This window comes from Dendrobates tinctorius, unplaced genomic scaffold (genome assembly GCF_039654945.1).
Source record: "Dendrobates tinctorius isolate UK_male_01 unplaced genomic scaffold, ASM3965494v1 ptg000155l, whole genome shotgun sequence".
NCBI classification, from domain to species: Eukaryota; Metazoa; Chordata; class Amphibia; order Anura; family Dendrobatidae; genus Dendrobates; species Dendrobates tinctorius.
The window spans coordinates 19780432-19807724 of record NW_027361822.1 but is presented as its reverse complement, the minus strand read 5'-3'; the positions used below and the strand labels follow the sequence as shown (position 1 = coordinate 19807724).

The window sequence follows — 27293 nt, the reverse complement described above, 5'->3', positions numbered from 1 at the left end:
GACGAAATGGACATTGCAATTGATTCCTTTACCTTCTACACAGACAGCAGAGTGGTACTCGGGTACATACACAACCAAACAAAGCAGTTCTATGTATATGTGAGCAACAGAGTAGAGCGCATCAGAAGTTTTTCTACCCCCGAGCAGTGGCATCACATCTCCACCGATCTAAACCCAGCTGACCGAGGTACAAGACTTACATCTGCTTCTAAGTTTGGTGACAACATGTGGTTTACGCCTCCCAGTCTCCTGTACGAAGATTTCTGTGCGAGCAACACCAACAATGCTTATGAGCTGGTGGAACCAGAATCTGATAAGGAAATCAGACAAACTATCTCTGTTCACTATACTTCAACGACACCTAGGCAAGGGTTGAAGTCTCACCGCTTCGAACGCTTCTCTAGCTGGTCCTCCGCTGTACGAACTATAGCTTGTCTCATCCACATTGCTCGCTGTTTTACAAAGGACAAGCCCTCAAGGTGCCATGGTTGGCATGTGTGTAAGAGTCGTCTTACTGCCGACCACATACACCATGCTGAACAAGTCATCATCAGGTGTGTACAACAAGAAGAATATTCACACGAGATTGACAGTATTACCAAGGGAGTCGGTATGTCCAGAAACAGCACTCTGCTTGACTTGAACCCAGTAGTCGATCATCGCCAGTTACTAAGAGTGGGTGGACGTTTGAATAAATCTGACCAATACGATAAGGAGCAGAACCCTATCATTATTCCAGGTCGACATCACGTCACTACTCTGTTGATTCGGCACTATCACGAACAAGTGCAGCACCAAGGCAGACATCTTACTGAAGGGGCCATCAGGTCTGCTGGCTTGTGGATCATGGGGATGAAGAGGTGCATCTCCTCAGTTCTCCATAGATGTGTCAAGTGTCGAAGGTTACGAGGAAGACACCAACAACAAATGGCGAACCTTCCAGCAGATCGACTGAGCACAGACCAACCATTCTCATACGTTGGTGTAGACGTCTTCGGCCCATGGTCGGTTGTTGCCAGAAGAACCCGTGGAGGAGCCGCAAACAGTAAGTGGTGGGCTGTCCTGTTCACCTGTCTCAGTATCCGTGCAGTTCACATCGAGGTAATTGAATCCATGGATACCTCTAGCTTCATCAACGCCCTAAGAAGATTCTTTTCCATCCAGGGACCTGCCAAGCAACTCCGGTCCGACTGCGGCACCAACTTTGTAGGAGCCTGCAAGGAATTGCAGTTTGACAATTTCTTGTCCGACAATGGATGCACTTGGGTATTCAACCCTCCACACTCTTCACACATGGGTGGATCCTGGGAACGCATGATTGGGGTTGCACGAAGGATCCTTGACTCCATGTTGCTGGACCATAAACTTCCTCTTACTCATGAAGTTCTGGTCACTTTCCTCGCAGAAGTGTCAGCCATAATAAATTCTAGACCTTTGGTCCCAGTATCATCTGACCCTGATGCTCCAATGATTCTTACCCCAGCTACACTTCTTACACAGAAGATTGGAGCTGCTACAGTTCCTCTCGGGAATTTCGATAACAAGGACATTTACAAACGTCAGTGGAAGCAAGTACAACACATAGCCAACGTGTTTTGGCACCGTTGGAAGACCGAATACTTGCACCTGCTTCAAAACCGTCACAAATGGCAGACACCCAGTCCCAATCTCCAAGAAGGAGACCTTGTTCTCTTAAAAGACAAAGAGGCTCATCGTACCGACTGGCCAATGGGTCTTATCACCAAGGTCATGCCCAGCGAGGACGGAAAGACTCATAAGACAGAAGTTAAGGTGACAAAAGGGGGCTCTACCCGAACCTTCCTCCGTCCGGTCACCGATCTCGTGCTGCTACTGCCAAAGGAGGACGTCACATGAACTGAACATTGCTCCTGGACGTTGCTCACGGTGGGGAGCATTCCTCCTCATTCCCCAGTTTTTTATTGAACATTGACATTTTCCATTGGATTGCTGGGTTGGTGGAAGAGTTGGCATGTTTCCGGCTTCCCCAATCCGAAGATGGGTTTATAGTCTTGGACTTATCTCCCGGTGTGATCTACGGGTCAACAACAACGAGTTGGACTTTAAAAATGCTTGATGTTTATTATTGCATACATGTTTTTTTTTCTCTTTTTCCTTGTTTTTCAGGTTCGAACGACTTCGAAGAATTACAGACATCGTGAAATCCAAGGATTTCAGACGGGGAGTGTCATGTCCCATGACTTGGGAAATCATTTAATATTTGCATTGTTTGTGTTGCATCTCTGTTGCTAGGCAGAAGTTTGCCTTTCCCTGTATTTTGTTCCAACTCTCTCCCTGTAGTCCTGTGATGTATGTTTGTTCCCTCCTTTATTCTCCATTTTGTGATCGTCGCTCCATCTGTATGCTTCCTGTTACATGTCCTCTGAAGAATATTCCTTTTTACCTGCTGCTTTCATCATAATACAAGAATTTCAGTTAAAGCATCCCTCTTTTCCTGGAGTCTTCTTACATGAGATCGTGGCTGAGTTAAGCTGTCTGATTAATCGGTATGAACGTGAGTACAGGTCGATACGGAAGGGGCCCAGAAAGAGAGGTTTATCCAGGTACCATACGTTCTACATATCCATGAGTCAGAATAACCATAATTTGAGGAGTGACGTGTCTTTATATTTTGTACCATCCTACCACAGGACAGAACATCCATGCCTGCCCGGTAGAGCCGCATGGAGCGCCTTTTACAGGCCGGGACAGCGCTCCGCTCCTCTCCTTGCCTCATCTGCTCCACAGCAATACCTACAAACGGCATTTCCTCACCGGTTCCACATTGGTATGCAGCCTCAATTCCGGTGAAAGATGAGGTAAACACTGCTATCTACCATACCATTGTGGCAACTATCAACACAGGCTCTCCCAACCTCATCGGTTGAAACACTCGTAAACTGCTTTGACTGGTTTTTGACAACTTTTCAGTGGGGCCAACTACAAACTGACCAAGAGTCTCCTAGCACTCAAACCTGCGCTTGGTCCCTCTCCATCCCTCATTGGACGCTCTGCTGGTTGTGACTCTTTCCTCCCAGAAGCATACACTTGCTGGAATGTCATTGTCACGCCGCTCTCACCTGGGGGAGGGATCTAGGGTCAAACGTCACCACTTCCGGTGCCATAGCCCTCGGGGGGGTCCCGTCGGGTGCACACGCACACCTCTCCACCTAGTCCTGTAGTTGCGCTGTGTTTCCAGTGCGCACGTGAGCCCTTCTCATCTCTGTCTCCAGTCTTGTCTTGTATGGTCTTGGAGGACCTGACCCGGAAGTCCAAGTGCTCATTTTCTATATCTGGCTACCTCTTCCCATGGGATGTGCCTGATTATTGTTTTGCTTCCTAGCTTGGTCTGTTTGGTCCTTGCTTGGCTGCACACTGTACTCGGATCCTCTGCCTTGTGCTCCATTCCTGTACTCTGCCTTGCCGTGCTTCCTAGCACATGCTCCGTACCTAAGCTCTGCTCTGTGCTCTGTCTATCCTATACTTTAGCAAGCTTCCTTGCACGCGCCCTGCTTTGCCCGCTCTCGGACACGTTCGCCCGTCCTGTGTTCCCGCCTTGTACTGCCCAGTATCTAACGCACTCCAGTGTACACGCCCTGTATTCCCATGTCCATGCTTTGCACATTCATGTTTCCTGCTCACTCCCAGTTGCATCCACACTCATTCGTGTCTCCCGTGAGGCGGCCACCTGGTTCCAGCAGTTGTGGTACTTTACCCCCTTGGGCTTTCCCCTGACACTCCCTGTATAGGGGGTGGTCCTCACTAGGTCAGCTCGCCCTAGGTGGGTTGGTGCCACAACCCAGAGGGTCCACTCCAGGAGTCGTCACAGTCATTTTATAATACAACTGCGCTCGGTCTGTCTCCACCCGCCTCACTGGACGCTCTGCTGGTTGTGACTCTTTCCTCCCTGAAGCATACACTTGCTGGAATGTCATTTTACAATACAACTCTATAACTCTTACTATCATCCCTCTGTGTTGTGCTTACTGATAGTAACATATAAACATTCTAAATACAAGTAAAGACTTACCTAGAATGCACACATTGACTTGCATTTAGTTTTAAACATATTGTATGGCTCGAATGGAATTACATTTTAAAATATGTGGCGTTCATGGCTCGCTCAGCCAAAAAGGTTCCTGACCCTTGCCTTATATGAACCCCAGAATGACAAATACAAAAGTTATACAAATAAAATGGTGAAAGATTCCGGCACAACCATCCAGGGATAAAATGGATTCTTTATTTAAAGGTAGTTAAAACATTACATGGCCTCGTACCTTTCCTGTACAGTGTAGGGTTAACCATGGTAGTAATGCTGTCACCTATAAGCATGATGTTGAAAAAGGGAGAGTACTAATGGTTAATGGAGTACAAGAAAATCTGATATTACAGGAATTGGAATTGAGGTATGATGTGAATTCAGAATAAGTGGAGGCATCACCTTTCCAGACTAGAAGGACGTCTGTTATGAGCTCATTTTCTCCTTCACCTTTGATGTCTGATGAACTCCCTGAATCTCTGAGTGGATATAAGGCCGCCGACTCCCTGCTGGGTTGCTGGTGATTCTCTCTGCTCTGAGCTCTGGCCTCCAGTTTAGTCCTGTCTAGTAAAGCTAAGTTTTTGCTCTGCTATTGTTCCATGAGATTTAGAGAGAGGTAGAAAAAGAAACAACAACGATGTGTAATAAAATGTGTAATAAAAGAATATTATACAACAAAATATACATTAATAAATAACCGATGTGTTTCTTTCAAAGGTGGATGGCAGACCATCCGGTATACATAAGAATAAAACAAACTAGTGATGTAGATGGGAGAATCAGAATAATGAGAATGTATAAAAAAAACCAAAATAAAACGTGTATAATAAAATAAGCCTTTATTGTAAATTTGGCCAGACAACAACAACGGCAATTAAAATAAATATATGTAAGAAAAGGCAAGAAAAAACCGCTCATTAAATTAGTCAGCAAGTATCAATACTTATAATGGTATCACCACTGTACAGCAAAAATGATTCAGATAAGACATATATAATGTTCCCCATGTAGAACAGCAAAAACACATATATAATAAGTGTGATGGATGGTGAAGTGATAATAATAAAAAATCATGAAAATAAAAAATGTGTGTACATATAGACCAATGTTAATAAATAATGCAAAAAATTGCTGTAAAAAAATAGTGTCTAAATATATATACCACAAGTGAAAACAGTGATGGTGAAATCAAAAAAACTTTAAATATAACAACAAGGTCTTTGCTGAACTGACACAAAAGATGCTAAAAAATAGCGCTGTAAACAATAGGCTAAATGCAGAGATAAATCCAATATTTTTGAAGTAATAATGCACTAAAAAAATGGATAATAAATGTGCATTGAAAAATAACTATACAAACGGTCACTAAAAAAGATCATAGAAAACGCTATGTAGTAGAAGTGGGCCAAAGCCAGGAATCAGGCAGCAAAAACGCTGAACAACGCTGCACAATTAAAATGGGCCGAATCAAAAACAAGCCAGCACAAAAAAAAAAAAGCGCAAGGAGTAATGAAGCGCCTGTTGGAAACCGGAGGAAAGAGGAACCGGCCCAGATAATCCAGCACGATATAGTGCAGTGCGCCGCCAACAAGGCAAATGACCATAAAGTAATAGGACCGATGTATTAATGGGACATGCCCCAATACGATACCTATACAATAAAGTATACAGCGCAATGCAACATAGTGTGTTACCTGAAAGACAATGGAGCAGACAGTGGTGAGAGCGGTGTGCCTGAGGAACGCGCCCCGACGCGCGTTTCGGAAAATCTCCTTCGTCAGGGGGGTTGTTGTTGTCTGGCCAAATTTACAATAAAGGCTTATTTTATTATACACGTTTTATTTTGGGTTTTTTTATACATTCTCATTATTCTGATTCTCCCATCTACATCACTAGTTTGTTTTATTCTTTCCATGAGATTTAGTCTGGTTTACTTAGTGTTTGTGTTCAGCCAGCCCTGGTTGGGACTGGCTGAACTCCATTTTTGTCTCTGATCAGTTGATCTCTTTACTCTGTTTTCAGAATATACCTGAGTGCTGATATAGTGATTTTGAAGTCTAGTGACTTCAGGGCCTTTTCTATCAGACGTGTTGGACATTATTTTTGGCAGGGTTTTTGCGTGATTGCAGACAGTTGCTTTTCTTTCCTGCCCTATCTAGTTAGTGAGGGCCCCATCGTTTGCTCAGCCGGTCTTTCTGTCTGTGTTTTCATCTGTTTTCACCGTCAATACATGTTGGGGGCTGTCTATTGCTTTGGGGTCTGCTCTGGGGCAGTTTAGATTTCCCCTTTCTTTCTTTAGGGTTATTTAGTTCTCTGGCTGTGAACGAGGTGTCTAGGACCACCGTAGGAACACCCCACAGCTACTGTTAGTTGTTGTGAATAGGATCAGGGGTCTGCAACCAGCCTCTCCGGTTTTCTGGACTTAGCTTGTATTTTGATTTTTTCCTCCTCCGGTGACTCATTCATAACAGACGTCTGTTATGAATGGGAAACCGAGGAGGAAAAAAGACAACAAGCTAAGTCACAGAAAACCAGAGAAGTTGGTAACTATGCAGATTGCAGATCCCTGAACTTAACCGCACAACTAGCAGCAGTCGTGGAGCGTTCCTACGTTGATCCTAGACACCTCATCACAACCGGAGAACTACATAAGCCTAAAGCAGGAAAAGAGGAAAACTAACTGCCCCAGAGCAGACCCCAAAGGAAAGACAGCCCCCAACATGTATTGACGGTAAAACAAGATGAAAATACAAACAAAGGCAGGAAAATAGGCTGAGCAAACGATGGGGCCCGGCTAACTAAAAAGGACAGAAAAGGAAAGACACTGTCTGCAATCTGCCAAAAAAACCTACAAAAATATTGTCCAACACTTCTGATAGCAAAATTAACCCTGAAGTCACTAGACTTCTAAACCTATATCAGCACTCTGAAATATTCTGAGACAAAGCAAAAAAGAGGCCAATCTAATAAGTGACAAAAAGCAGATTGGCAAATACTGATTAATAGGAGTGGAATTTCAGCATAGCCCCATCAGGGGCAGGCTGATTACACAAAAAACTGAATTGACCAACAAGCGCAAGTGTGAACAATAGCAAAAAACAAACTTAACTTGAGAAGACTGGAAGAGAGCTGAAGTCCAGGACATGAGAAGCAGACTGAATCACCAGCACCCGGATAGGGCGTCGGCTGTCTTATATCCAGTCTGATACTCCAGAGATCCAATCGTTATCTTCCTCATCAGGTGGCAGATCACTACCATTTAAACCAACCGCACTACCTCCTGTCACCACCAGAGGGAAGGGGTACTCTCAACTGGTGGAGCAGAAAATGAGTTTATGACAGACGTCATCCACATATCTGGCATACTATACCAGGTGTGGAATGAAAGGGTTGTTATTGGTAAAGATATAAATTTCCTCCCACCAGGCTATATAAAGTGTTGCCAAAGAAGGAGAAAATTTAGATCCCATCGTGGCTCCAAGTGTCTGTAGAAAAAATTTTGATTGGAACATAAAATAGTTGTGTTTCAAAAGGTAATCAAGTGACAGTAAGATAAACTGTTTCAAAGGTGAAGGTTATGCACTGTATTTATCCAAATGAAATTGTAGTGCTGTCATAGCTGTGGCATGAGGAATAGAGGAGTATAAGTTTACAACATCGCATGTTGCACAAAAATATCCATCCTGCCATTTAAGTGTTTGAAAAACCTTTAGGACAATGGAAGAGTCCTTCAAAAACAGGAGTCCTGAAAGGAGGGGTTGAAGATATCCATCAAGCCATGCCCTAAGGTTTTCGCTATAAGTGAATCAATCCCAGGAATTATGGGTCTTAAGGGTAACATAGTAATTAAGGTTGAAGGGAGACTTTAAGTCCATCTAGTTCAACCCATATCCTGTCCTAACTTGCCCTAGCATGTTGATCCAGAGGAAGGCAAAAAAAAAACCATGTGGCAAACAGTAAGCTTCACATTGGGGAAAAAAATTCCTTCCCGATTCCACGTACAGCAATCAGACAAGCTCCCTGGATCAACGCAATATTAAGGAAACTAGTGTATATACCCTGTAATATTATACATTTTAAGAAAGGCATCCAGTCCCTTCTTAAATTTTAGCAGGGAATCACTCATTACAACATCATATGGCAGAGAGTTCCATAGTCTCACTGCTCTTACAGTAAAGAATCCGCGTCTGTGAGTATGCTTAAACCTTCTTTCCTCCAGACGTAGAGGATGCCCCCTTGTCCCCGTCACAGGACTAAGAGTAAAAAGATCATTAGAAAGGTCTTTGTACTGTCCCCGCATATATTTATACATTGTAAAAAGATCACCCATACGCTTTCGCTTTTCCAAATTAAATAACCCCAAGTGTAATAACCTGTCTTGGTATTGCAGACCCCCCAGTGCTCTAAAAACCTTGGTCGCTATAGGGATCCTTAAATCACAAGGCCCCCAAGGTCTCATCTCCTCTCTGTATACACATATGCTGTCAGTAGGGTCAGAATCTACTATAGACTCCGTTAAGAAGAAATGGGAAAGGCTCATCCCAGATACAAGGGGAGAGGAGTGGGAAGAAATCCTGGAGTCACCAATCAGGGCATCTCCGTCTGTTAATAACAGGATGATACAATTATATATTATAAATCAATCATATTTGACTCCAACTCGACTCTTCAAGATGGGCCGATACCAATCATCGGAATGTTTGAGATGCCATTCATTAGATGCAGACTTTATTCATATGATCTGGTACTGTCCTATCGTTGCACAATTTTGGAGGGAGGTGACATCATTATTGACATCCCTGGTACAAATTCCTATCCCCCTTGAACCACTGGTCTGTCTGTTTGGAGTATGGGATGAGGAGACATGGGGTCAATATGTTGGGATTTTCCTACGGGAGACACTGTTTATGGCACGAAAGGTACTGGCATTGCGGTGGATGGGAGGTTCATCTCCATCTCCCGGGTCCTGGATCAATTTAGTGAATTCGATTATCCCATGAGCGCACGTTATATCAAAACAGAGGGTGCCTGGGTAAATTTGAAAAGATTTTGGAGAGGTGGAATTCCTCTCACCTCACTTTGTAGAGTGGAAATGTAACATAATAAATAGCTAATTGTGTGCAAGTAGGCTGCGGAATAGTTTACGTTCTTGTAGATGTAGGTACGGTTTAGAAGTTAGGTAGATTTCATCACTCGAGTAATAACACAAGACCATTGTGATTTAATTGACATTATATTTTGCTTTATTTTGTATACAACTGGTATGCACATTTTGCCTCACATTTCAATGTCGTATGAAACATGTATTTTTTTGTATTATGCTTAACATTATATACCAGTATGTATATTGTACACCTGTTTATGGTTTAATAAACGAATTTAAAAAAAAAACCTTGGTCGCTCTTCTCTGCACCCGCTCCAGTTCAGCTATGTCTTTATAATACACCGGAGACCAGAACTGTACACAGTATTCTAAGTGTGGTCGCACTAGTGACTTATATAGAGGTAAAATTATGTTCTCCTCCTGAGCATCTATGCCTCTTTTAATGCATGCCATTATTTTATTTGCCTTTGCAGCAGCTGCCTGACACTGGCCGCTAAATGTGAGTTTGTCGCCCACCCATACACCCAGGTCTTTTTCAGTGACTGTTTTGCCCAGTGTTTTACAATTAAGCACATAATTATACATCTTGTTCATTCTACCCAAGTGCATGACCTTACATTTATCCCCATTAAAGCTCATTTACCATTTATCAGCCTAAGCTTCTAGTTTACATAAATCCTCCTGTAATATAAAATTGTCCTCTGTATTGATTACCCTGCAGAGTGTAATGTAATGTGCCAATATTGAAATTCTACTCTCTATGCCCCCTACAAGGTCATTAATATGTTAAAAAGAAGCGGGCCCAATACTAACCCCTGTGGTATCCCACTGCTAACCGTGACCCAGTCCGAGTGTGCTGCATTAATAACCACCCTATGTTTCCTATCCCTGAGCCAGCTCTTAACCCACTTACACATATTTTCCCCTATCCCCATTGTTCTCATTTTATGTATCAACTTTTTGTGTGGCACCGTATCAAAAGCTTTGGAAAAGTCCATGTACACCACGTCCACTGCGTTTCCTTGGTCCAGTCCGGAACTTACCTCTTCATAAAAGCTTATCAGATTAGTCTGACAGGAACGATCCCTTGTAAACCCATGTTGATATTGGGTCATGAGGTTATTCTTCTTCAGATACTCCAGTATAGTATCTCTTAGAAAACCCTCCAGGATTTTACCCACAGTTGAGGTTAAGTTTACTGGCCTATAATTTCCAAGTTCAGTTTTTGTCCCCTTTTTGAATATTGGCACCACATTTGCTATACGCCAGTCCTGTGGTACAGACCCTGTTATTATGGAATCTTTAAAGATTAAAAATAATGGTCTATCTGTGACTGTGCTTAATTCCTGCAGTACTCGGGGGTGAATCCCATCCGGGCCTGGGGATTTGTCAATTTTAGTGATTTTTAGACGCCGCCGTACTTCCTGCTGGGTTAAGCATGTGACATTTAATGGAGAATTTTTATCCCTGATCATGTTATCCGTCATGAGATTTTCTTGTGTAAATACTGTTGAAAAAAAGGCATTTAGCATATTGGCTTTTTCCTCATCCTCATCCACCATTTCACCCAGACTATTTTTAAGGGGGAAAACACTATCATTTTTTAGCTTCTTACTATTTATGTAGTTAAAGAATATTTTGGGCTTATTTTTACTTTCTCTGGCAATGAGTCTCTCTGTCTCAATCTTTGCTGTCTTGATTTGCTTTTTACAGAATTTATTTAATCTTCTGTATTTAGTTAATGCCTCATCACTACCTACTTGCTTTAATTCTCTAAATGCTTTATTTTTATCTCTTATTGCACCCCTTACAGCTCTATTTAGCCATAGTGGTTTCCTCCTATTTCTCGCATGTTTATTCCCATACGGTATATACTGTGCACAGGTCCTATTCAGGATGGTAATAAACGTCTCCCATTTTCTTTGTGTATTTTTATGTCTCAGGATATCGTCCCAGTTAATTGCACCAAGATCATCTCTCATCCGTTGGTCGGTGGAGAATGATTCTTATGAACTTTGGGCAAACCATGGGACACAGGAATGACCAGAAAATCTGGATTGAGCCACTTAAGTAGTTTGGAATTTAATACCCCCAATCTCATCCCCTCAATAAGGCAATGTGTAAGAGCGGATCTGAAAGCGGTGGTAGGATCTCACCTTACAGGAAAATAAGTGTTGGTGTCACTGAGAATAGAACAAACCAGAGAACAGTATAGGTCGGTATCTGGAGCCACCACAGATCCCCCTTATCAGGGCAAGTTTGCATGTCCTTCCCAGCATCACACCGCTGTCTGTCACATTGATCATTCTCCCCACTGCTCCCTACAGGAGAGTGGAGCTGTCTTACATCCTTCTCTACCAAAGCTCCAGCGCCGGCCCTCTGTATGGGGAGCAGGCAGGGTTAGAAGGTGGCAGGAATCTCCAGGGCTCGTGGCTTGCCAGTCTCCATTCCCATGTCTTGTACTCCATTCGCCACCAGTACTCCCTTTCTAGACACCGCGCTTATAGGTGACAGCATTACTACAATGGCTGACACTACACTGTACAGGAAAGGGACGAGGCCTTGTAAGGTTTACCTACAGTTATATAAAGGATCCATATTACCCCTGGATGGTTGTGCCGGAATCTTCCCCCATTTTTTGTCTCCCTCCCTGTGATCACCAGGAGGAACTCCGGCCCAAATTTCCAGCTCCACATTCTCAGCGCGGTAAGCTCCTTCAACCCTCTCCCTGCATCCTACAAATGTCCTAGCGCCTGTGTCCAGTAATGGGGAATCTCCAGCACCTACCTCCACCTGCAGGGGGCGCTATCTCCGGGAATGTAGGGGATACTGCCCCCTGTGCAGTCCAGTAATGGGGAATCTCCAGCACCTACCTCCACCTGCAGAGCCGCACTCCACATATATGGCTGCTCTGTGCGCACAGGACCTGGGATGAGGTCACAGGAGGGGAGGAGTCAGGGGTTACATGATCAGGGGCCTCAGTATATACAGGACTGTGCTGGCTGTCCTGGTGCTGGATAAGGGGAAGTTTCTGTGTGGGGTCAGAGGGGTTTACAGGGTGTACAGAGCAGAGCTGTGTGTGTGTGTGTGGTACGAGGTGAACGGAGCGGAGCCGTGTGTGTACGAGGTGTACGGAGCAAGAGCCGCGTGTGTACGAGGTGTACGGAGCAGAGCCGCGTGTGTACGAGGTGTACGGAGCAGAGCCGCGTGTGTACGAGGTGTACGGAGCAGAGCCGCGTGTGTACGAGGTGTACGGAGCAGAGCCGTGTGTATGTACGAGGTGTACAGAACGCAGCCGTGTGTATGTACGAGGTGTACGGAGCAGAGCCATGTGTACGAGGTGTACGGAGCGGAGCCGTGTGTGTACGAGGTGTACGGAGCAGAGCCGCGTGTGTATGAGGTGTACGGAGCAGAGCCGCGTGTGTACGAGGTGTACGGAGCAGAGCCGTGTGTGTACGAGGTGTACGGAGCAGAGCCGCGTGTGTATGAGGTGTACGGAGCAGAGCCGCGTGTGTACGAGGTGTACGGAGCAGAGCCGCGTGTGTACGAGGTGTACGGAGCAGAGCCGTGTGTATGTACGAGGTGTACAGAACGCAGCCGTGTGTATGTACGAGGTGTACGGAGCAGAGCCATGTGTACGAGGTGTACGAAGCGGAGCCGTGTGTGTACGAGGTGTACGAAGCGGAGCCGTGTGTGTACGAGGTGTACGAAGCGGAGCCGTGTGTATGTACGAGGTGTACGGAGCGGAGCCGCGTGTGTACGAGATGTACAGAGCTGAGCCGCGTGTGTACGAGGTGTACGGAGCGGAGCCGCGTGTGTACAAGGTGTACGGAGCGGAGCCGCGTGTGTACGAGGTGTACGGAGCGGAGCCGTGTGTGTACGAGGTGTACGGAGCGGAGCCGCGTGTGTACGAGGTGTACGGAGCGGAGCCATGTGTGTACGAGGTGTACGGTGCGGAGCCGTGTGTGTACGAGGTGTACGGTGCGGAGCCGTGTGTATGTACGAGGTGTACAGAACGGAGCCGTGTGTATGTACGAGGTGTACGGAGTGGAGCCGTGTGTGTACGAGGTGTACAGAGTGGAGCCGCGTGTGTACGAGGTGTATGGAGCGGAGCCGTGTCTGTACGAGGTGTACGGAGCAGAGCCGCGTGTGTAGGAGGTGTACAGAGCGGAGTCATGTGTGTACAGAGTGGAGCCATGTGTACGAGGTGTATGGAGCGGAGCATCGTGCGTATGAAGTGTTCAGAGCTGAGCAGAGTGTGCACGAGGTGTACGGAACGGAGCCGCGGGTGTACGAGGTGTATGGAGCAGAGCAATGTGTATGAGGTGTACGGAGCAGAGCCGCGCATGTACGAAGTGTGCAGCATGGAGCCGCGGGTGTACGAGGTGTATGGAGCAGAGCAGTGTGTATGAGGTGTACGGAGCAGAGCTGCATGTGTACCGTGTGCACTGAGCGGAGCCCCGGGTGAACAGGGTGTACTGAGCAAAGCAGTGTGTGTCAGAGCTGTGTGTGAGGTGTACAGAGCGGAGTCGTGTGTACAAGGTGTACAGAGTGGAGCCATGTATGAGGTGTATGGAGCGGCATCATGCGTGTATAGAGTGGAGCCACTTATGTACGAGGTGTACAGAGCGGAGCCATGTGTACGAAGCAAAGCCGTATATGTATGGCGTGTGAACAGAAAGAAGTCATGTGTGTACAGGGTGTATAAAGCAGAGTCGTGTGTATACAGGGTGTATGGAGCGGAGATGTGTGTATGGAGAGGAACCTCCGATGCGGTGCCCGGAGGTGAATACACCTGAAAACCCCTACTAAAAATATAAAAGTAGAACAAAAATGGGCATCTACGTGTGAATACAGTTACAGCACGCACTAGTTTCTTAGGTTCTTTCATAAATCGGATCATTCAAGTCTATGAGTGAGGATGCTGTGGATGTGGAGACACGGGGGGTCAGCAGGCACCTCTGTCTGGTAGCCGAAACCGCATGGACCAGGAATCATCCCACCGAACGCCCACTCTCCCTTTAATGTGGGCATAATGCTACTCAGACACCACAGGGTGAGGGTAAAACAGTGTGGCAATACTTCATTGAACCACAAAGCAGGCAGATAACACGTAGAACAGTCCCAGCACAGCACCCAAGATGGTGCACATTACAGAGTCTCACCCTTCTGCTGACTCACTGGGATAGGAGCAGCTGTTACTTCAGACCTCCCAGACAAGCGTAGGAAGATGACAGTCCATTCATGTACAAGGCCAGTTGACTGGAGGGTCATAACCTGGCTTCATCTTCCGGGGCCGACTACCCCACCTGTGGGACGCACAGAGAGACGGTAACGACAAGCTTAGGAAGATGACAGTCCATTGAGGTACGTGGCCAGGTGATCAGGTGTTCCCAAGCTGGTTTCTCCAAACATAGGTTCCAGGTGACCGGATGGTCCCAACCTGGGTTTCACAAATGTATCCATGGTTCAGCGATGGTTAATGGAGCAGATCTGTATTCTTCCAGCCGAGGTACCCTATGCTGGCATTCTGTAGAATGATAAATCTGTGGCTCTCATCATGGAGCCAAGATGTCTTGGCTGCTGTCCTGTGGAAACTCTCTGGATGCCTGGGCTCAATCTCTGTGTCTCTTATAGAGGCGTATCACTTTTTATATTTAACAAGTGTCCTTCATTCAGTATTTACAGGTAATATTGATAATCAAACAATGCGAATTGGTCTTATGTAATCTATTTGCATAGATTTTCCTCTAAGTCAACAAACTACCTGGCCTAGACAATGCACAATTATCATATCAGCAAACAATCACTAGTCATCTAGGGTAAGAGCACACTGTTACATTAAATGTCAACTTACAAGTCAATATTACAGCCTTACACAAGCATAAGTCTGTTTTTTTGACCAACAAGAAACACAACAGTTCTAAAGACAACATATAGATAACAGTCTATTCCTACTGGCTTGCTAAAAATAGACGTCTGGTTAATTCAGATACAATGCTGTGTCTCCACACCGTCCTGGAGCCACAGTAAAGCATTTGGTGTTTATGGATACATTTTCGTTCTGTAACACAAGAAACGCTAAATGACCGTGGCGAGTATCTACTCTTGCTACATCCAGTTCATTCCCTGTTCTGTCTGCGCTGCATAGCAATCCGTGTGCACTTGCTCATACTGTTTGTGTCCGATTCAAGTGCCATCCCGTTCCGCCACTCACCATCCGAACCCAAGGACTACGTCAAGGTTACTGGAGCCAGCTTCCTATCACCTACCCGAAACCTGACCTTTCTCACGAGTGCCAGCTTCACCACTCATACCCGGTGTCCGCCAGATAGCTCCATCTGATCTGTTATTTCAGTTACCTGTTTGTCCCACGTGTCCGGGGTCTAACTGGAGGTAGCACCTGTGTCCCCCAGGTATTCCAATCTGGTCCTGTTCGAGAGACCTTAGTATGGATACCTGGGGCTCACTAGTCAAGCCCCCTTCAGAGCCCCCCGGACTGTGTTCCCGAGGTTCCACTCTAAAAATAAAAAACGAATGTGAACTTCATCATATGTGCCTCCACTTCCATTCGCTACAGATTGCTCCGGCCATGGAACCCATTGGAACCCAGAGGCCTCCGACTGTGGAGCTTTGCCAAGAAGTGACCTGTTTAAGGGATCAACAGGACAAGATCATGACTTATCTTCGCAGCTTGTCTACCTGCATGGATTCCCTGCTGAGCTCGACTGCACCTGACTCGTCTACCGACACCCAGGTATTCGCCTGCACGGCAAGTAAAGGTCCTCGCCTGGCAGCTCCCACCTGCTTCCACGGTGACCCCACTCATTGTCGGGGTTTCATCAATCAGTGCACTCTGCACTTCAAAATCCTGGGGCATATATTTGCTTCTGACCGAGCCCAAGTGGGCTTCATAATGTCACATCTTGCTGGAGAGGTCCTCGCCAGGCTGAACCCTCTATGGGAGAGAGGGGACCCACTGGTTAGTGATCTTCAATCTTCCCTAGAAGCTTTTCGCAGGACCTTCGATGAACCTGGTTGTGCCACGTCGACAGCTTCAGCTTTGCTCCGCTTACATCAATGAACTCTCACGGTGGCTCAGTATGCTGTTCGGTTCCGTACTCTCTCGTCCAAGTTATCCTGGAACAACGAGGCCTTGGTGGCTACCTTCTGGGAGGGCCTATAGGGAAGAATCAAGGGTGAGTTGGTGGGACGGGACAGGCCTACTACCTTGGATGATCTGATATCCTTGGCAACCCAGATTGACCTGTGTTTTCAGGAACGTTCCAAGGAGATCAAACTAGACAAAAGGCCCTACCACCTGGGCTCTAGTTCTAAAACGGCTACCTTGCCTCCTTCCCCTGAGACCATGAAGGTTGAGTAAGTTTGGCCAGCCACCGCCAGGAGGCACGTCGCAAAGAGGGAAGTTGCCTCTACTGTGGTAGCCCCGAGCACCTGATTCGTACCTGTCCAAAGAGGTCGGAAAACTCCAGTGCCTAGGTTCGGTAGGAGAGGCCACCCTAGGTAGAGAACATTCCTCTCCCTCATTGCAAATCTCAGTCTCTGTATCCTTCGGAACAATAACATTTTCTGGACTTTGCTGGATTCTGGAGCCGCGGAGAACTTTATCCAGCAGGCGCGTGTGGATCATTACTGCTTACTAGTCCAGTGGCTTCCTGACCCGTTGCGGGTGACCGCCGTAGATGGCAAATCACTGACCGAGCCTGTCCAGTTTCAGCCCGAGCCTGTGGAACTCCGGGTAGATCTAACACACTCTGAAAAAATCCGTTTTGGTGTACCCCGGTTTGTCTCACCCCTTTCTTTTAGGTCTACCATGGTTCCAGATGCATAATAAATAATCTTTATTTTTATAATAATCTTTATTTTTATATAGCGCTAACATATTCCACAGCGCTTTATAGTTTGCACACATTATCATCACTGTCCCCGATGGGGCTCACAATCTAAATTCCCTATCAGTATGTCTTTGGAGTGTGGGAGGAAACCCACGCAAACACGGGGAGAACATACAAACTCCTTGCAGATGTTGTCCTTGGTGGGATTCGAACCCAGGACTCCAGCGCTGCAAGGCTTCAGTGCTATTCACTAAGCCACTGGTCCTCAATTGGAGAACAGGAGAGGTTCTGCGCTGGGGAGATTGCTGCATGGACCGATGCCTAACCCGGATTCTACCAGTTTTGCATCCTGTCCAACTGCTACCCTGCCAGGGTTACCTTCCTCCTACTGGTACTTCCGTGATGTCTTAGGGAAAAGGAGGCAGAGAGACTACCTTCACACAGGTCGTATGACTGTCTAACTGATCTTCTCCCCTGAACATCTCCTCCCCGCGGGAGAGTCTACCCTCATTCTCAAACAGAAACTCAAGCTATGTCAGACTACATCCAGGAGAACCTGGCCAGAGGATTTATCCAAAAGTCATCTTTGCTGGCAGGAGCAGGATTCTTCTTTGTGAAGAAAAAGGACAGATCCGTGTGGCCCTGCATCGACTACCGGGATCTAAACCAGATTACGGTAAAAAATAGGTATCCATTACCTCTTATTTCAGAGCTGTTTGTCTGCGAGGGTCCAAGATCTTCACTAAACTGGATCTCAGAGAGGCCTACAAGCTTATCCGAATTAGAGAATGAGACGAATGGAAAAAAGTCTTCAACACCTGTGATGGCCACTACGAATACCTGGTAATGCCATTTGGCCTAAGCAATGCACCTGCGGTTTTTCAGGAATTTGTCAATGACATTTTCAGGGATCTGCTCTATACTTGTGCTGTTGTCTACCTGGATGACATTCTGATCTTCTCGGCAGACTTGGCTTTGCACCAGAAGTAAGTGCGTCTGATCTTACAAAGACTCAGCGAGAACAGGCTTTATGCCAAGTTGGAGAAATGCCTCTTTGAACAATCCTCTTTGCCTTTCCTTGGTTACATTGTATCTTCCACAGGATTAAGAATGGATCCAGAGACGTTAATAATCTTTGTTTTTATATAGCACTAACATATTCCGCAGCGCTTTACAGTTTGCACACATTATCATCACTGTCCCCAATGGGGCTCACAATCTAAATTCCCTATCAGTATGTCTTTGGAATGTGGGAGGAAACCGGAGTACCCAGAGGAAACCCACGCAAACACGGGGAGAACATACAAACTCCTTGCAGATGTTGTCCTTGGTGGGATTCGAACCTAGCGCTAACCACTGAGCCACCGTGCTGCCCAGAAGTTGTCTGCCGTCCTCAAGAGGCCTCGTCTGTCTGGGCTGAAAGCCATTCAAATGGTTCCTGGGGTTGGCCAACTACTACAGGCAATTCATTCCACACTTTTCCACCCGAGTGGCACCCATCACAGCTTTAACCCGGAAAGGTGTAAATTCCAAGGAATGGTCCCTCGACGCAGAGGAGGCCTTTGTTTCTCTCAAAAAAGCCTTTGCTTCCGCACCCGCTCTTAATCGTCCAAATTCTAATGAGCAATTTTTCCTTGAGGTCGACGCTTCCTCCATAGGTGCAAGAGCAGTTCTTACTCAGAAATCGTCTACTGGTCGGATGATCTCCTGTGGTTTTTTTTTCCAAGGTTTTTTCCCCCCACAGAAGGGAACTATTCCGTTGGAGATTGGGAATTGTTGGCTATCAAATTGGCTCTGCAAGAAAGGAGGCATCTTCTTGAGGGAGCTCTTCACCAGGTAGTTATATTCACCAATCACAAAAACCTTGCCTACCTCCAAACCGCAAAGAGGCTGAATCCCCGTCAGGCCCGGTGGGCCCTGTTTTTTGCTCGATTTAATTTTGTCCTTCATTTCCGTCCAGCTGACAAAAACGTTAAGGCAGACGCACTCTCCAGAGCCTTTTTGCCTCCTGATCAGGAAGAACAACCTCAGCACATCATTGAACCTTCAAGGTTAGTCTCTGTTGCCTCTGCGGATCTTACCCGACTTCCCCCAGGGAAAACTCTCGTGACCGCCTCAGAACGTAATTGTGTCCTTTGGTGGAGTCACTCTTCCAAGTTGGCTGGTCACGCCGGTCAGAAGAAGACTGCAACTCATCACCCGTTACAACTGGTGGCCTACTATGGGTAAGGATATCCAGGAGTATGTTGCAGCCTGTCCTTCAAGTGCCCGTAACAAGACTGTTAAATGCCTACCCGCCGGTAGGCTTCAGCATCTTCCGATTCCGTCCGCTCCCTGGCAGCACATCGTGATGGACTTCAGCACGGATCTTCCACTCTCTTCCGGGTGTTCAGTGGTTTGGGTTGTGGTGGACAGCTTCTCTAAAATGGTTCACTTCATTCCGCTACCTGATTTCCCATCTGTCCCAGAACTTGCGGATCTCTTCATTCAGCACATCTTCCGTCTCCATGGTTTTCCTCTCCACATCGTGTCTGACAGAGGCGTCCAGTTCACCTCAAAATTCTTGAGAGCGGTTTGTAACTGGTAAAAATAGAACTGGAATTTTCTTCGGCATACCATCCCCAATCCAATGGGCAAGTGGAGAGGACCAATCAAATCCTGGCTGTATTCCTGCGTTACTTCATCAACGCGCATCACAACGACTGGGTAGAGTTACTGCCCTGGGCGGAATTCTCCTACAACAACCAAGCGAATCTTCTGGAAAGTCTCCCTTTCAGATTGTTTTTGGACTGCAACCCGGAATTCCTCTTCCCATCTCTGGACCGTCTGGCGTTCCGGCAGCCAATACCTTTTCCGAAAATTTCTCGAAAGTTTAGAAAGACACCAAAACTTCCTTGGAGAGAGCCTCACAACGTATGAAAAGGCATGTGGAGAAGAGACGTCTGGATGCTCCTACATTTCGTCCCGGAGACAAGGTATGGCTGTCCTCCAAGTACATCTGCCTGAAGATGCCGTCCTACAAATTGGGTCACCGGTTCATTGGGCCCTTTGAAGTCTTGAGACAAATCAACCCGGTCTCTTACAAACTGAAATTGCCTACTTCCTTACGTGTGCCTAACTCCTTTCATGTTTCCCTCCTCAAACCAGTAGTTTTGAGCTTCTTCTTTAAGGACCCAGGTACCACTCCAGGTCCTGTCTGAGGATGATGTTTTTGAGGTAGAGCATATCTTGGCCACTAGGGAAGGGGAAAGACCTATTACCTGGTGAACTGGAAGGGCTTCGGTCCTGAGGAGAGGTCTTAGGAGCCTAAAGAGAACATCCAGGCTCCTCTTCTTAAAAAATGTCACGCAGGCTTGAAAAAAAGGGGGCATAAAGAGAGGGATACTGTTACACCCAGTCTCGGTTCTGGCCTTGCACCCAGTTCTGGTGCTGCCCCCATTTCTGGTCCCTCACCTGCTCCTGCTCTCCACTCTGCTTCTGTACCTCAGCGAGGTCCCTGTCTGGATCCCCGTGCTGTGTCTGTCTGTCTCTCGGCGTCCTGCTGTTGCTTCTCTCCCCCACTTCCTGGCACGCTGCCAGCAGGTCTTCATGTAGAACGCTTAGAACGCAAGCACACTTCACTCTGGTCTCTTAAAGGGACAGCGCGCATTTTTTGAAAATAGCAATTATCCAATGGCAGCGCACTGATTACTATTTCTGGCCTCTCCTCCATAGGGAGAGTGCCGGAACAACAAGTATATACTCTTGCTACATCCGGTTCAGTCCCTGCTCTGTCTGCGCTGCGTTAGCAATCCATGTGCACTTGCTCATACTGTTTGTCTCCACAGAGTATCTGTGACCAGTGTTCAACTATCTCAGACGACATCAGTATCCATAGATTCAAGTGCCATCCCATTCCGCCACTCGCCATCTGAACCTGAGGACTGTATCAAGGTTACTGGAGCCAGCTTCCTATCATCTACCCGGAACCTGACCTTCCTCACCAGTGCCAGCTTCACCACTCATACCCGGTGTCCGCCAGTCAGCTCCATCAAATCTGTTATTTCTGTTACCAGTTTGTCCTGCTGGGACAGCTGCCACGTGTCCGGGGTCTAACTGGAGGTAGCACCTGTGTCCCCCAGGTATTCCACTCTGGTCCTGTTCGAGGGACCTTACTACGGATACCTGGGGCTCACTAGTCACGCCCCCTTCGAAACTCCCCGACCGTGGTCTCGAGGTTCCACTCTAAAAATAAAAAACGAATGTGAACTTCACCATCTGTGCCTCTGCTTCCATTCGTTACACATTACAAACGTCAATCTTAATGAATGGGAGTTTTATAGTAGGATGTGCCAAATTCATTAGAAGATGCACATCATTTAATGAATTCGATGCATCTTTTCAGTAAAATGTGTTTTGCCAGAAATGCTACCCCACTCATTGATTGGAGTAACATTTCTACAGTAAAAAATGCTGCCCCATTGATGAATTTGACGGGCGGGCTACACTTTGTGCTAAGATTTTGAGACTTATGAATGTGTTCAACATCATTTTACTGATGCCAACACTTGATGAAATGAGGCGATAGTTCACCAAATCCACTATAGTCTTCATAGGAAATACTGTAAAATAAACTTGAAAGGAGCTTTATAATTTTTTATTGGTGCAGTCTTTGTCCAGTATTATATTATCTTGGCCATAAGAATGATATTCCATGCTGGGCCACAAGTACTTCAGTTCGACACTGGCAATAATAGTCCCTCCTGATCGGCTCGACAGGTGATGTGATGGTTGCAAGACATGATAGGTAAGCCAAAGGCACATAAGCCTTCAATGGCTGATGCAATTTTCTGCAATGCATTAATGTGAATAACGTAAATTATTCACATTTGCCAGATTTAACAAATTCCAAAACATTTTACAAGAATTAGATTTGTGCAGAATTGATTCGCTCATCTCTAGTAACTAACTTTGAACTAGCATAATTTATCACATTCAGGATATGAATATGGAGTCTCCCTTTACAATAGATGAGTTCTATGCACCACTCTGTTGTCCATGCACACTTGGTGTAACCCTCTACAAGGTTGTAGCAATGCATAGAAATCTAGAAACCTGGGCACCGGCCGTCCTTCTTTAGTAATGTTATTGGTACAAGAAAATCACAATGGTTTGGCCACAGAGGTCCTTTATCAAGCCATAAAAAAGAGAGATAAGCAAAGCATGTAGTCTCCCCCTGTTTGAATATTTCAATGGTGAACAAAATTTGATTCCTTAGAAAAAAAAAATCCCACATTCTAAGAAGCAAAATGGCTTCTCTGCTGTGTAACTTCTTTGAAGCTTAACAAGATGTGATCTGTGGTTAAAATACTTCTGTGTATCAGAATGGCTTATCACCTGTGTGAATTGTAAGATGTGTAACAAGATATGACTTCTGTTTAAAACATTTCCCACATACTGAACACAAATACGGTTTCTCCACAGTGTGACTTATCTGATGTCTAACAAGAGATGACTTTCGGATAAAACATAGCCCACATTCTGAGCATAAAAATGGCTTCTCCCCTGTGTGAGTTTTCTGATGCACAGCAAAATTTGATTTATCATTAAAACACTTCCCACATTCTGTGCATGAGAATAGTTTCTCCCCTGTATGAATTCTCTTATGTGTAACAAGACCCCACTTCTGTTTAAAACATTTCCCACATTCCGAACATGAAAATGGCTTCTGCCCTGTGTGAATTTTTTGGTGTTCAACAAGATTTGATTTCCGAGAAAAACATTTCCCACATTCTGAGCATGAAAATGGCTTCTCTGCTGTGTGACTTCTCTGATGCTTTGTAAGATCTGATTTGTAGTTAAAACACTTCCCACAGTCTGCACAAGAGAACGGCTTCTCCCCTGTGTGAGTTCTCTGATGGGTAATAAGAAGTGATTTCTCTGAAAAAAATCTCCCACAATCAGAACATGAATATGGCTTCTCCCCCATGTGAATTCTCTGATGTATAACAAGTTTTGAACCAGCAGTAAAACATTTCCCATATTCAGAACATGAATTCTCCCCAGTTTTAGTATTTTGATGCTGAAAAAGATTTGTATTCTGTGTAAAACATTTCTTACATTCTGAACATGAAAATTCCTTTTCTTCTGTGTGACTTTTTTCATGTTTAACAAGATTTGACATATCTACATAACATTTTCCACATTTTAAACATGGAAATACATTCTCCCCTTTGTGAGACCTTTCTTGTTCAACATCCCTTTTGTTATTATTATTAACAGTCTGTAATGAATCAGAAGATAGGACATGTTGAAAAAAATCAGGTGATAGATCTTCGTTGTGAAGGGCGGATGGTGTATCTGAAAAAATCTCATACTCTTGATATGCATCTTGTGTGATACCATGATAATCTGCTTTAAAATCTGAAGATATCACACCTCCTTTTACTCTTCTGATACAATCGCCTACAAAGAATAAAAGTCTTTTTTATACATACGAATCTTAATCTTACATTGATATTTGATATCTGTAGTCTGATCCATACATCTTTCAAATTACATCTTTCAAAGTACAGATTTAGAAGTACAATGCTTTGAATTATTTCCAGTCCAATTCTAGTCTGACTGTAAGGTAATGGGATAGAAAACCACTACAATGTTTCTGTTTCTTTTCACTTTCACCCCCATACTATTTTATTTCTTAGTATCTCCTGTAATCCGTCCACCTATTAAAAAACTAGTAATTTCTACCTCCATCCTCCCCAGCCAACTCACTTCCTCCTCTGAACTGTTCCTCCACATACAATCCTTTTTCTCCAGATACACATGGCCACATCATGTCCTATCCTGTTCCCACATCATGTCCTATCCTGCTCCCACCTTCTAACGCTCTAATACTTCTCATTGCTGGCGACATATTCCCAAATCCTGGCCCTCCTCAACACGTCGCCACACTCATTTCTAACACCATGCTACGATCCTCTACAAGTTTTTGCAATCATGATAACCTCATACCCATTCACCCAGCCCCCACTCCCGCAGTCCCCCTACCTGGAGCACTATGGAACGCACGCTCTGTCTGCAACAAACTGTCGTATAGTCATGGCCTCTTTATCACTCTCAAACTCTTCTTCCTTGCCATCACTGAAAGCTGGCTCACCCCCTCTGACTCAGCCTCTCCAGCTGCACTCTCTAATGGCGGACTCAATCGTTCTCACACCACTTGCCCCAGCAACAAACGTGGTGGAGGAGTTGTCTTGCTCCTGTCCGATACCAGCCCCTTTACCCCAATTCTGCTACGACCCTCCGCTACTCTTCCCTTGTTTGAGGTGCACTCCATCCGCATCTATTCTTCCCTCCAACCTCCAGCTGGCTGTCATCTACCGCCCCAGAACTAGCCATCTCCACCTTATTGCCCACTTCACCACCTGGCTACTTCACTTAATTTCTGTTGACATCCCCTCTATCATCATGGGTGACTTCAACATCCCTATTGACACTTCCACCTCAGCTGCCTCTAAATTTTTATCGCCGACTGCCTCCTTCAGCCTCATTCAATGGTCCTCCGTGGCCACCAACAAAGATGGCCACACACTGGACCTTATCTTCACCCGCCTCTGTTCCCTTACTAATCTCACTAACCCCTCCCCCGTCACAACCTACTGACATTTTCTTCCCTCTCCTCTCCTAGTGCGCAACCCCACTCCACAAACTCACTCACCCTCGCAAAAATCTCAAACACCTCAATTTACACTCACTCTCCGAGTCCTTTCTCCCTCTTACAGACATAGCTTCCTTACATGACAGATGCTGCTGCCACTTTATATAACATTCAATTCGGCCACCCCTGTCATGCACAGCAAAACTTGTACAATCAACAGGCAACCCTGGCTGACCAGCCCGACCAAAGAAGGTCGCTAATTGGATATCGAAGAGATCCCGTTCTGCTGACCACTTTATTGCATACAAGTAATAAAGTCGTGTGATGCAGCAGCAAAAAAGGCAAATGCAATTCTAGGATGTATTAACAGAAGCATACAGTCTAGATCACGTGAAGTCATTATTTCCCTCTACTCCTCTTTGGTCAGACCTCATCTGGAATATTGTGTCCAGTTTTGGGCACCACATTTTAAAAAAGACATCAACAAACTGGAGCAAGTTCAGAAAAGAGCGACCAGAATGGTGACCGGTCTGCAAACCCTGTCTTATGAGGAAAGGTTGCAGGATTTGGGAATGTTTAGTTTGCAAAAGAGAAGACTGAGAGGAGACTTAATAGCTGTCTACAAATATCTAAAGGGCTGTCACATTGTAGAAGGATCAACTTTATTCTCATTTGCACAAGGAAAGACTAGAAGCAATGGGATGAAACTGAATGGGAGGAGACACAGATTAGATATTAGAAAAAACTTTTTGACAGTTAGAGTGATCAATGAGTGGAACAAGCTGCCACGAGAAGTGGTGAGTTCTCCTTCAATGGAAGTCTTCAAACAGAGGCTGGACAGACATCTGACTGGGATGATTTAGCAAATCCTGCTTTGAGCAGGGGGTTGGACCAGATGGCCCAGGAGGTCCCTTCCAACTCTACGATACTATGATTCTATGATTCTATAAGTAGTCCCTCACCAGCTTCAAGTCCACGCCCACTGCCGCAAAACAAACTTACTTCTCATCTCTCATATCCTCCTTGTCTCACAACTCTAAACAGCTTTTCAACACTTTCAATTCTCTACTCCATCCCCCAGCACCTCCTCACTCTCCTCTCATTTCTGCTGAAGACTTTGCCTCTTTCTTTAGGCAGAAGATCAATAACATCAGAGAAAGCTTTGGTCTGCAGCCCCCAATGCCCCTCCTCTTAACTGCTTAGCCCTGTTCTTCCAAAACCAGCTTCTCCACCCTTCTATCAAGATCACATCTCACCATTTGCACGCTTGACCCGCTCCCGTCCCATTTCATCTGTAACGTTGCCACAGTCTTCATCCCAACCCTAACACATCACTTCAACCTTTCACTTGCAAATGGTCTCTTCCCCTCATCCTTCAAACAAGTCACAATCACACCCATCCTCAAAAAGCCCTCCCTTGACTCATCCTCTAGGTATAGCCATAACCGCATACAAGACTTCTCCCGTGCTTCCCCCATACTCTGGAACTCTCTACCCCAACACATCAGACTTTCACCTACCACGGAAACCTTCAAAAGGAACCTAAAGACCCATCTCTTCCAACAAGTCTACAACCTGCAGTGATCCTCAGTCTACTGAACTGCCGCACGACCAGCTCTATCCTCTCCTAGTGTATCCTCACCCATCCCCTGTAGACTGTGAGCCCTCACGGGAAGGGTCTTCTCTCCTTTTGTACTTGTGTGTGCCTTGTATTGCTCATGTTTATTGTACTTATCTATGTATGCCCATTTTTTCACACGTATAGTGCCATGGAATAAATGGCGCTATAAAAATGAATAATAATATTTTACAGTATTAAAGCATCTACATTTATCAGCTCCACATAAATTCTGGGAACAGTTTAGCTGACACATTTCCACCTGAAAGGGACCGTACTAAGGGAAGAGTCAGACGGCCATATAACTGGAATGGGGATTGCAACGCAATGCTTGGAGTGGCTGGCTGCTCTTTCAACCCGAGCATGAGAGCATCAAGTATTTCTATACAGCATTTACGCTCCGGGCGGGAGAGACGCCACCAGTCCGAACATTACATTGTGATTCCAGCCCGAGTTATAAGTCAGTCTGACTTTTCCCTAAGGTGCAGAGTTTAAAAAAATCTCCTAGGTTTTACTCAGCAGTCTACAGTCAAATTTTCACCTACATTTATTTAGGGTTGGTGCAGCACGAGAGCTCAGTGATTAGTATTACAGCGCTGGGATCCTGGGTTCAAATGCCACCAAGAACAACATTTGCAAGAAGTAGATGTCCTTGTTTGTTTGGGTTTCCTCCGAGTATTTTGCTTTCCTCTCATACTCCAAATACATACTGATAGGGAATATAGATTGTGAGCCCCAATGGGGGCAATGATGATGTCTGTAAACCTAAAGCTGTGGAATTTATGGTTCTAAATAAACAGTAAGCAACACAAAATGGTAACAAGCAGGTGACAGAAAAATCTATGACTTCTCTGCATTTAATGGTTACTACTCACCTGGGTAGTCATTTGTAATAATCTCCTCTTTACACCACTCATCATCCCTCACATATGTCTCTGTAGTATTAATATGGGTCAGATCTTTACCCTGAAACAAATATTGTAAAAGTCACAGACAGATGGAGAAGTCACATCTAT

General features: G+C 45.5%; 1 protein-coding gene across 1 annotated transcript in view; it reads right to left on the bottom strand.

Annotated features, from left to right (window-relative positions):
* The window catches only part of LOC141051184 (uncharacterized), a 105441-nt gene that overhangs the window by 27321 nt on the left and 50827 nt on the right, over positions 1–27293 (bottom strand). The window contains exons 12-14 of the mRNA XM_073548047.1: positions 27153–27243; positions 22383–23464; positions 11952–12091 (exon numbers count right to left, since the gene is read on the bottom strand). Coding sequence (XP_073404148.1) covers positions 11952–12091; positions 22383–23464; positions 27153–27243 — 1313 coding nt within the window. The remainder of the gene's footprint in view (positions 1–11951; positions 12092–22382; positions 23465–27152; positions 27244–27293) is intronic.